Consider the following 12,461-nt stretch of genomic DNA (forward strand, 5'->3'; position numbering starts at 1 on the left):
TTATCAAGAGAAAAGCAGCTTGCCACAGATTATGTGGGAATAATTTATTGCATAAAGAAGCCTGACTATTTAATAGCCAAGCACAATAAATTTTTTGACAGTCACCTGCTACCTTAGAATTTCCTTTGGAGAAAAATTCCTATTCTTGTTATCATCCTAATCAGAGGATTTGGAAGACTACAGAAAGAGTAGGGCAAAAAAAATCTGATTTATCTGATGCTATTTAGAACTCTCAGTGTAGCACACAGAGGCAACAGCACATGAAACCACTGCTTGCTGAAGCACATTAATTACTCACAAAATAGAGTGATTCATTGTTATGGTGCTGGGGTGCCAGAAGAGACTGCAGAATGTGGAACAGTTTGGGAACTGATTTTATGAAAAGATGATGTAACTTACTTCAGTTACCTCCCTGATCAACTTACTCAAAAAACTGATATAAATGACAGTTCCAGAGGGCATGGAAGCATCTTCTGTCCATGTCACGACTACATATGAAGCAGCATGAAAAGTAAAGATCAGAAGTTGCACTTCTTCATATCTAGGTGCGAGAAGCAAGAGGAAGTGATTTCTGACTTGGAACTGATCGGAAAATAAATATCTCCTGGAAAGGTGGGTAAAAAAATAAGGCCAGGGAAAAAATCTAGAGGTCTCTTGGTTTTCCATTCCATGAATGCCAAGACATTTTGTCAAGGGCATCATCACTGAGGCAAAGAACTATTTTCTGCAGACTGTGAAAGACACAGACTGTGTGCTAAACAAATACACCTTTGGGCCACTGAAAGTCTTTCAGTGGGATCCAAAGACAGATGTCGGAACTTCCCTCCTGATGACCAAGAATGAGCCTCAAGATTTTCTCTTGCAAATATCCTGAAGCTAAGAATCCCCATGCTTTGCTCAGATTACATAAACATGGGAAATGAACAAAAATGCTTTAAAGACATGCTTAATTATTCTGAAGTATGGTAGTACCCAGAAGGATATCACAGCAGGAATCACAACAACATACCTTTGTTTCAAGGCTGTGACTACTGTTCTTCTCATTTTTGTTCTCAGCAAGTCATCAACCAAATCAAACTAAATGAGAGTAATTTCCAAAGAACACAAAGGCAATACTGAGCTATGCAGATGCAGTGAACCACAGCTGACTTGACCGAGGTTTCATAAGAAAAAGGGCATACAAAGTCTTCAACATTCTTGTTCCACATACACACAAAGCATGACAGAGGACCAATGTGGGAATTTAATGTATACTCTACACATCTTCCGTTTGATCAATCAATTCACTTGGCTGATTGCTTACATACAGAGGGTTTGAACACAGAACCCAGAACCTTAACTGAGAACTTGCAAAGTAATGTGCCAGCAGAGAAAATTTTAAGAAAAAGTAATTTCACTTGCATATTAACTAAAGACTTTGATACTGTAATTTCACTAAATATAGCAGTTGTCATACCTTGATCTTCATTATAATTGCCATGCATTATATCCTCTGTTTAAAAGAAAATGAACATGAAAATTCATGGAACTTTTAAGACAATAAAGACACACAAATAATACAATGTCGAGTTTATTCAGAACAAAAAAGATATTCCAAAGTATAGTATTTTATACTGTAATAAAGTTAATAAGAGTTCAAAGGCAAAGATTTCTAAAAGATTCTGTGAGAAGAACAGAGTAATTTTCTGGCATCAAAAGATAGACTTAAAAATGATAAAGCAGTATCACTTGGCTTTCTTATACAGTTCATGAAGCCATCTACAGATTACCTATAATTCAGAATCAAAATATTCTTAAATCATTTCTATATACAGCTAACTTCTACAGTGCAGTTTTGAGATCTTCTTGTTATGGCTTGCTTGCTTTTAAAGCAAAATTTAAAGACAGTACTTTCTTCTTGACATCACACTAATTTCAACATTTCTGGCATATTTAAATTCTTTTTTATCCACAGAAACACTTCTATACAATTAAAACACCAATATCCATTATCCTGGAAATTCAACCCTCAAAATATTAATCTGCCCATCTGGGTGACATTACAAGGAAGTAGTACTCATATAGCTCTTAGTATTTTTTCAGAACATAATCGAAACCAGAGATGTAATAACTTAATAAGGAATGGATGTTACCTATGAGCCCCAGTGTTTTGAGTGTTGGGTGGGTTTTTTGCATGATTGTCTGGTTTGGGGACAAAATTCAATGAAGCGTCAGCAAAAAGAAATAAGACTTCGGACTATACCTGTGTAATGTTCCATAGCATCTTCTAGCACTACCTCAGGGTCACCTTAAATAAAAACATTTAATGTTTTATATTTCAATCCATTTTCATGCAAACTTAAAAAGTCACATATTTAGCTCAAGAATATCAGAACTAAACATACTAAGTTAATACTACAGTATTTTTTTTAAAAGTGACAGCTGAACTGTAAAACACATCCAGGAGCTACACCATAAGACAAAGAATATAATAAATTAATGCACATTTGTATTTAGGATTAACATTAAGAACATAAGTACGTCTTGGATAATCAATCCATCAATTAGACTGCAAGACTCCTGATAGAACAAGATATCGTTATAAGTATTTGTGGATGGAGTGTTAGGCTCTTGAAAATAAAACTGTGGTGAAACAGTCAATATGACACATTACTCTGTAGCACATTTAAAAAAATGTGAGATTATATCATCATCTGAAGCAACAAAAAGTTACAAACCTGGAGCTTCTGGTTCACTTACTCTCTCCTCCATAGATGCAACATAATCATCTGAAGCTGTAAATTAAATATGAACAAATAAATATTTTGAAAGAAAAAATAGGAAATATTTTTAATATTTGATTGTTTTAACTTGCATCCATAATACATCTGTCAATAGCTAAATGTAGCTCCTTAGTTGAAAACTGACAAATTAAAACTTTACAAACTGACACAACTTTACATGGCAATCTAATGGAAGGTCTTGGGTCACTGTCTCTTGCAGTCCTCTGTTATACTCTCTGTATGAAAACTAGATCCATGGGAGCCGTTACTCTCCAGCATATTTTTTAATATGAATGGAAAATGTAAACTTCTATCTTCAAAATTCTACAGCATGTTCTTAACTGACATGCAGAAGTATGACTTCAGGATGATCCACAGAAGACAAGATACGAGCCAGAAAAATGGCCTTGCAAATTATGTATTTCACTTGTGGCATCACAGATTTAGAGCAACTCACTTCTTTTCATTGCCTAGGTAAGTATGTGTATTATTCTAATCTATTACTACAATTCTGTGCAATGCTGTTAATATACTTGGTATGACACACTGACAAATACTGAAGGTAAGAAACTAACATCACAGATTGGATTCTAGAGCAGTAACTGGAAAGCAGTAATTTCCCACATAGCTGGGACTAAACAGTGCTAGCTGATCAAACAAATTTTTTTTCTACTTTTCTGTCACATTTGGCATCAAATAGGACTGCAAAGTCCAGAATTAACATTGAGTCAAAAACAAGAAGCCTAGTCCAAACATAAATCCATGTCTAATGTAAATGGAAAAGGCTGTTTGTACTATAAATAAACACACTTAAAATACCAAAGAAAATACTTATTAGACAGCAGGGAAACTGTAATATCGACCTGATGCTTCTACATAATGGGAAAGATGAGCTAATGCCATTGTACATGATATCAAGCACAATATGAAGATGACCATAAGCTTAATTGGATTAGTCCAGGCAAAATTTCAAAAAGCTTTCCAGATATATTAAGGTGAGCAGAAAGACAGCCCAAGGATAGTTCAGAGTGATGTCCTTGGTGCTGACTCACTCTCTGATAGTAGAGTCAGACACAAAGCAACAAACAGTCCTGAAGAAAAAGTTAAAAATTGGATGCTTCTGATGCCAAGAATAACAATCTAGAGGAACCTTAGCATTGCAAACTGTAAGAAGACAGTAACATAAGCAATAAATCTCCTTCTCACTTTCTTAGACTATACAAACCACAGGTTTCTTGCCTTGCCAGATCCCAATCATACACAACAGCCAGAAACTCACAGTAAATATGAAGTTTGTGCAGCAATGAAAGCAAAGTTCCCATTCCAGTCATCCACTAGTAAAGATTTTCAACAGCAAGTACGATATAGTAATCTCAAAGTAAAAATATCCATGACATTAACAAGAAGTTATTTAGAGAAAAAAAATTCAAAATTACATATTTCTAAACCAGTCTAACCTTTTCTATTTTTCTTTCTCATATAATATGCTACACTTAGGCAGAAAACCAGTATTACTGAGTTTAGAAAAATAAAATGATACCTGGAACTTCATAGGGCTCAGACTCCACTGCTTCAAGATCATCTGCCAAAAGATCAGCATCTGAAAAACAAATACGTTTACACAAATTGTAACATTTTTAAATTAATACACAATACCACAAACCCCATAACAGATACTATGTAAGAATGGAGTAAAATTTCTAAGCTGAAATTCTAAGCAAATTTCTTTTAATGGCAGCAAGACATGTATATAGACTTTAAAAATGCTTAAAATTTTATTCTTCTATATAATATTGAGAATGTGTATATATAAATAAACTCTATATACACTTGCTCAAAAAAATTACTCTCCAGAGAAATTTTTGTGTAAATGTGAAGCAAGGAGAATATATTTACTTTGCCTTCTTAATTGCAAAGATATAAAATAACTGGAATTTGAGTATTTCCTCTAGTCTCCTACTTTAAGTTAAGCTGTAGATGAATAAAGGAGATACAGAAACAAAGAAGTATAATAGACCCAGACTGAAAAGAATTACTTCTGTTGTGAAGAAAGAATCTCAGTGTACTTCCAGCAATTTCAACTTTTAGGTGACATCTGTTACATGAGTTTTTCAAAGAGATGTATTAAGAGATGTGTAAAATTTCCAGTAGGGCAGATAAAAAGCATCCAGAAATCATTTCTTCCAGGTTGGATTTAGATCATCTGATTCTGCTGAAATATTTTTACTATAATTTTTATCATCCTGTCAAAGCCCCAACGCAGCAAGATATGAATATCTTCTTTATATGATGTCTTCATCTCTGCAGGACTTGCAACATAATTGATGCATAACATTCTCTTAGGGAGACACATTTAAATGAAAGAAGACTGAGAATAAGTCTGTCTAGAAAAGGCTCTGTTAATAAACCCTTACAATTCAGTTAAATAAACCAGGAAGTCCAGAAGCAGACTCCATATAGGTATTACTGATGGGGAATGGACAGACTGAGAGCAGCCCTGCCAAGGAGCTGGGGGTGCTGGTAGATGAGAGGCTGGAAATGGAACATCTCTCCTCTGAGAAAAGGCTGAGGGAACTGAGGTTCAGCCTTGAGAACAGAAAGCTCTGAGGTGACCTTATGGTGTCCCATAAGGACAAGAAACCTGAAGAAGGACTTCCTACAAGGGCATGTAGTGATAGGACAAAGGTTTGGCTTTAACCCAAAAGAGGATAGGTTTAGATTTGATATAAAAAATTCCTTACTGTAGGGTGGTGAGGTATCTGAAACATATTGCCCAGAAAAGTTGTGGATGCCCCATTCCCGTAAGCGCTCAAGGCCAGGTTGCAAAGGGCTTTTGAGAAACCTGATGTAGCGGAAGGTGTCCCTGCCCATGGTAGGGGGTTGGAACTAGGTGATCTTTAAGGTTCCTTCCAACCATTCTATATGATTATAGTCATCCCTCTATTGTGGAGACATATGCATATCTGGAGCACAGATTAATTTGGTTGAAAACTAATACAGCATTAATTAAAGAATAATATATAGTTACCTGGATTCCAAAACACAGAGCATTAAAATATACCACTTTGATTTAAAAGATATTTATTTGCTAAATAATGCTATCTGTGGTTGATACATCTCTATTGCTACATCTCTGTTCTAAGCAGGAATTACAGGTTACGTTTTTAGTGAGACGTTTCCATTTGTCTCGGTTGTTTGGTTGAGGTTTTTTTTTGTAAATTTAATTTTAAATGTATTTAATCATTCAGATACCTTTCTGAATTGAGTCTGGTGTCTCATATGCTTCTGGCATTGCATTCTCTAATTCTCTGTGCATGTCATCTGTTGTAGGAGCTTCAAAAGTTTCTCCATGTATTTCTTCCTTCACTTGCCACTGGTCACTTATACTTTCATCTACATCTTCATGCCTCTCTCCTGATCAATAATGCAGATTGTTAGTGAATACATACTCTTTGGTATATTCTATTACCAGCAAATATTCAGTCTTCAGTGCACCCTTCATGTTTTCCAACAAGTCTCCAAAGGAGATGGGGAGGGGGACAGATGAGTTGCCTGCACCCTAAACCCAAAATATCTGCACTGCCTTGACAAGGCCTTCTCCGTCCACAGTAAAGGCCATCTCTGCTCTATGCGTTCTTTCACTCTACGCATTATATTGAGCAAGTTTTTGTCAACTGACTGATTTGAACTATTGCTGCCAAACACCTCCAGGTAAGAGGCCATAATTTTAGGATTAGGTGACTGAACTTTCTGAATTTTCTTGAAAATTACATATAAGTTTGGAATGTTTTGTGCAGGCAAAGCTACTTTAGGTGCGTAGCAAAACCAGACTGAGATACATCTAGTCTATGGCAGTATTTATAAACTCTTCAGTGATTTCTAAGTGTTAATGCATTACCAGGCTGGGAATGGAGAGTTTCATGAAGAACAGACTGACTTTCATCTTCCGATTCTACGTCAGCAGTCTTGTGCTCTAAAAGGATTATAAATTATAGTGAAAGTAAGTAAGTGCAAAAGGCAAAGTCTGAACATTAGCCCAAGGCTCACAGCCCTTAGTAGGTTCTGTAAAGTTCTTATACTATTCCATAAAGTTCCTTACAGACAGACCCGGTGAACCTCTGGACTCACACAATTACAAAAACAATTTTGTCTTGCTTACTCTCAAATATAGAAAGTATTACATCGATCACATAAGATTTGTTCTGAAGATGAATTCAAAGAATTTATCTACACTGCATTTTCTGCACATAGATTTTTCTCAAGGGCAGTAACAACTTCAGATAACTATTCAAACCAAGAACTCTCAAAGTTATTATTTCACTAACACTTTAATCCATTACCTTCCTACAATTTAGGCAGCAGCACTAGCATGTCATATTTAACAATAAAATGCCACTTGCAAAAAATAGGGTTTTGTTGACTTCGTAAACAGAGAAAATAGATACTAACATTACAATATCAAGGTCTTATTCTGCTATGAATTGCCAGGAGAAATCATAAAGCGTTTTCAGGGACAAGTGATCATCATCTAATACACCAGCCCACAATATAACAGGAATTTGTATGAAGTGTTGCTTTTATATAAATGTCCTGAAATTAACACTCAGAAACACTACAGCACAAAAATCAGATTACAGTTGCATTTTCAAATAAAGACCTAAAATGGTACTGGTTATGGAAAAAAAAAAAAAAAAAGTAACGCAAGTCCCTTAAAACAAAATCTATATTCCATTGTACTGGCCATATTCTCTAGAGTTGTGCATTTATGTGCTAGGTTCATATAAATATCAAGTAGGATAAGCCACTTCAAGTAGCAGAAAAAACATGTACTCTCTGAATAACAGTAAAAGGCAAATTGCATACATGAAATGTGACATGTAAACATTTTTCTTGAATCTCACTTAAAACTAATACATTTTACTAATACTACGGGGCTTTTAAAATGTCTGGTTTTTGTTTTATTTTTCAACAGTAAAAGCTCTACTTATGGTACTTATGATATACTACTGGTTTTAATGGAAAAGGGAATATTTGATTATGGTATGAAGTTGGTTCTTGGGATTTTTTTTGTTTAAGTTGGAGAATCTGTTGTTATTCTAACAGGATATACAGTTGCAAATGTATCTAAACCACAACTGGACATCATCAGAAAGTTATTCTGATGTTATACAGATACAATGGTAACCATGAGGGCTTGACTAGAGTATCTTCTAGACAGTAAAATTTTAAAAATTTTACACTTCTCAGGGTCAGTGATTTTATACAAAGTAATCAACAGTGATTCCTGTTAAATAAACTTTAGTAGAAAAGCAACACAAAATGCATGAAAGTTTGCATGCTAAGGAAACAGAATTATCATTCAAATGAAGTATCATGTCTTTTGTTTTACCTATGGCTTATTAAAGGCCTTACCTGATTCGACATAGGACTTCTCAGCAGCCTGGACAGTCTCCTCGGACTCTTGTGGTGGTGGCTGTGCTGGGACAGATCTTTCTTTAAGGCCTGCATTTTTCAGTTATAAAGTTAACTTTACGCTCCTTTTGATCTGATTCAGTTATAAACTAAGAAAGACGTTTCAATTAAATTAACGGATGTTACACTCTCAAAAAATGCATTCAAACAATCCTAATTGCAGGGCTGTCCTGATATACAGTGATATATACAAAAACTAAAGCGTATTCAGACAGTAAACAAATATGTTTGGAAGACAAAAATACAATGAGGGAGGGAAAAAGAGACAGAAATTTAAGCACTTTTCTTTATTTCAAAGTAACTAAACAAATGACTACAGTATTCTCAACATCTATTCAGTATCCAGTAGAAAAATAGGCAGCAGATTTTTTTCACTGTTTTCAATTTGGGCAAAAAGTGTTTCATATGATCAATTTTATAGCTTCTATGAAAAACTAATTTGAACTTTACAAAATGAAAAGAAAGCAACCAATAACTGCAATGATCAACACCTCGGTAAGAGATAAAGGTAACTCTTAGACGTGAAAGATTATGCCACATCTTAAGACAACATAAGTTCAAGAATCTACCGGTATTAGGCTAATTCTCCTCTCCAATCTCCTTTGGCAAGTTTCAAGGAAGATTTATACAAGAGGTTCAGACAGGGCATAAGAAAAAAGATACACACACACACACATCCACCCTGCACCTCCCCCAGACACAAAGGAAGTGAAATTAGTGGAAAAGGCTGCACAGAGAGGCTTGGAAGTTTTAAAGACTACACTGGATAATGGCCAGAGTAACCTGGTCATTCCTCTGAAGTGACCCTGTTTTGAATAGGATGTTGGAATAAGGATCTCCTGAAGCCCCTTCCAGATTGCATTCTTCTATAATGCTACATCCACGGTCAATGATGATAAGACTACGTAAAGAAACATACATACACACACTGGCCAAACTCAACTAGTTTTTCAAGAGCTGTATACACAGAAAACAATAGAAAAATAATATTTAATAAAGCAGAGGCAACACTATAATGAACACTCCTGTACTGCTAACCATCTTGTAAAAATAACTTCTAAGTGGAATAACAGAAATAATAATGATCATTACCATGTTTCTAATGGAGGCAAACATATCTCAATACAAATAGAACTAGTATGTCTCAACCCAAATTTGTGTAAAACAGAGAGATATTATTTTATGCACCATGAGAAAAACACGTATTTATTTCAAGTAGTGGAAATAGAATACCAGAATCAATTCCATCTTAACCTATTATTAAAATTTAAACAACCTGAAGATAAGTTAAGCTGTATCCAAAAGTACTGTAACATAGATTAACTCCACTATCATGAAGTCAAAATCAGAAGCTAGGAAAAAAAAGCGCAAAATTTGCATTTAATTTTTTGCCAGTTTTCTTCTGTGTTATTAAAAAAACCACAAAAATATAAAAAAATAATATTATGACATTCATCTTTTCCTGCAGGAATATTAATTGCTACAAGGGTAAGAACTTGCTTCCTTCTACAATCACCTTTAGATGAAGATAAAACCAGTTACTTAATATTTGCCACCACCTCACACTTCAGAATCTGGAAACACAGAAACAGCCACACAGATCTTACCCATACACCCCTCTATATGTCTTCATATCCTCCAATAACCCATATCTCCAGTAGCAGACAACCACCGGCTCTGCTTCATGAACAATATATGGAACCAAAGTATTTCAAAAGATAGCCAGTATTTCACAGCTGAAAAGCATTATGTGTATTTAACAGGAAAGAAGGGACTAGCAAGAGTACTTCTTGGTTTTGTTTGTGTGTTTCTCAACTTGACTTTCAAGCTTTTTATACATATCTGTCACGTTTATCATGGATTCCTATTCATTCCTGTTGAGTAAGAAATACATTACGCCATTTACTTTTTGCAAGATACTATTTTCTCTCTTATTTTTATTAAAATTAAGTTGCACTCAGTTTTTGCTTGTGTGGTCCATTTTTTGAGCTTATGTGACAAACTGTCATGTTAATTTTAATTACAAAAATGTGTTATAGAGATATACAACAACACAACAGATCTCCGGAGCAAAAATATCATTTTATTGTGTGGCTATCTCTATAGCCTGGAGTGCTGCTGAAATAAAATGTTCCTTGAAAACAAAAAAAAAACCAACCGAACTTTTTTAGAACCAGATAAACTTTGGGTCATAGATACAATAATATATTAATCAGAAAAGCAACTCATTCCAAATTTCACTCCCACAGAGTTACAAGTTCTATCACATTAGGGGAGAAAATAAAGTGATGTGCACTATACCACTGTGCCACCATCCTTGAGAAGTGTGATTTGAATGCTCCTCTGGTGAAATACGCATCTTAACACTTATCAGAGCAAAGGTGAATAAATACATCTATCATCACCAAAACCTAAAAGAGAATGCTCATTATACAAGTGCATGTATTAGAAGTTCATTCTGTCATATTTTTTGCTAAAGTCTATAATGTTCACAACACACATCTTCCCTCCCTCTTCATGCATTTATAAATTTTAGAAAATACCTTGGTATATCACCTCTGTTAATTATCACAGCTAGAACTTTAAGCTCCTATACTATTTTCTATAACTTTAACTCAAACTATTTTTCATAACTATTTGAACAAAATAAAATCAAATAACCTTATACCTCTAGGGATCAAGGCATGTTACAGACATATGTATCGAATGGATAAGTGTATTGCCAACTGTTACACAAAATTTTAGCAAAACCATCAACGGAATTAACCTTCTGGACTTTTTCAATCTGGCATTACCATCCATATGCATATACTCATTCTCAATTTCTCTCCTTAGTTTTGTTTTCCTTAAGCTAATACTGCAGTATAAGATGAACAAATGTTGAAATTTCATTACAAATTTTGTTCTGATTGCTGTGTAATTATATAGTGCAATTGCTTGCAATATACTTGCTTTCGAGTTTATTTAGAAAATATTAATTTCCAAATAAACTTGAAAGCAAGTATAGATTCAATAGCATACTGAAATATTTCTAATATCTCTGCAGAATGTTTTGCAACTTTATTTATTCTAATGAGACTGCTGAACAAGTCCTTCCTTGATGCTATCAATACAGAAGCTGTAAGAGCAAACTAACACAGGATCTTGCTGATAGGAGTATCATGCACTTGAAAAGTGTTGAAGAAAATAATAGTTGCAAATATATATAAGCTGTTCTCTAAACAAGTTCAATCAGGACAGAGTAGTAGTAGCATATCACTTCTTAAGCGTAAATGGAATCCAACAATACTTATAAATGGTGAAGTAGGTGGCCTAATTTTTAGTATTCGTTGTCTAAGCACTTGGAAGACTCAGAAAAATCAGGACACAGTTAACTGAAAAGTGACAACGAATCAAGCTTTTCAACCTAAATAAAGCTAAGTAAACAATTAAATAAATAAATAGAGGATTGAAGAAAAGTAGAACACATTTTCACAGGAGCAATAGATAAAAATGCTGCAACATATTGCTTGAGTATACAGTGGAGTCTCATAAACAATTCCAGCACCGAATTGGATTTGATGGTGTATAAAATACAGGGAAAAACCAGTTTACTTAGGGAAAAAAGTTTAGCAGGGAATAAGTTACATTTATTTGATACGTTCCTACGACACTACAGTCCATTAATACTCCTCCTCATTGTTTCTGTGAAATAGAAATATTTAATCTGTGAGTTTACTTTATATGTGTCCAGATAATTTTTTTCATATTGCTTTTAAACTTGCATTTCAAACACAATATTAAACTTGCATCTCCACATCAAGAAAATAGTACCTAAATACAAGGAAACAAGGAAGACTAAAAAAAAAAAAAAAATCAAAACAACCATCAAGCCCCAAACCCATATTTAGAGTAGGTTTGAAGTAACTGGTGTGAATTTGACATTTGAATGTTTTCAACACACATTGGTAACCAGGCACATTAACATATGTACATACTTGAGTCTCACAGCAGATGTTTCTGCTTTGTGTTTACCATACCAGTACACACTGAACAGTTTTCCAAAAATTATTATATTGCCTTTTTTCACATTTATTTCCAGAAAACATTATTTTCTTACTGCCATTTTTACCACATTCATATAAACATGCTAAATTTCTCATTCCTGAAGTCTGTTCCTCATTAGCAGAATGAGAACTGTTTATTTCTTTTCTTTCTTGTCTTCCTTGGATTGGTTTTTGACTATCT

General features: G+C 34.3%; 1 protein-coding gene across 1 annotated transcript in view; it reads right to left on the minus strand.

Moving 5' to 3' along the window:
* Positions 1-12,461, minus strand: part of ASPH (aspartate beta-hydroxylase) — a 107,146-nt gene that overhangs the window by 59,765 nt on the left and 34,920 nt on the right. Inside the window, exons 4-9 of the mRNA XM_027894317.1 lie at positions 8,175-8,264; positions 6,661-6,735; positions 6,015-6,176; positions 4,303-4,362; positions 2,718-2,774; positions 2,243-2,287 (exon numbers count right to left, since the gene is read on the minus strand). Coding sequence (XP_027750118.1) covers positions 2,243-2,287; positions 2,718-2,774; positions 4,303-4,362; positions 6,015-6,176; positions 6,661-6,735; positions 8,175-8,264 — 489 coding nt within the window. The remainder of the gene's footprint in view (positions 1-2,242; positions 2,288-2,717; positions 2,775-4,302; positions 4,363-6,014; positions 6,177-6,660; positions 6,736-8,174; positions 8,265-12,461) is intronic.

The sequence above is a fragment of the Empidonax traillii genome, unplaced genomic scaffold (assembly GCF_003031625.1).
Source record: "Empidonax traillii isolate 1590-97213 ecotype Southwest subspecies unplaced genomic scaffold, ASM303162v1 scaffold425:size1421777, whole genome shotgun sequence".
Lineage (NCBI taxonomy): Eukaryota > Metazoa > Chordata > Aves > Passeriformes > Tyrannidae > Empidonax > Empidonax traillii.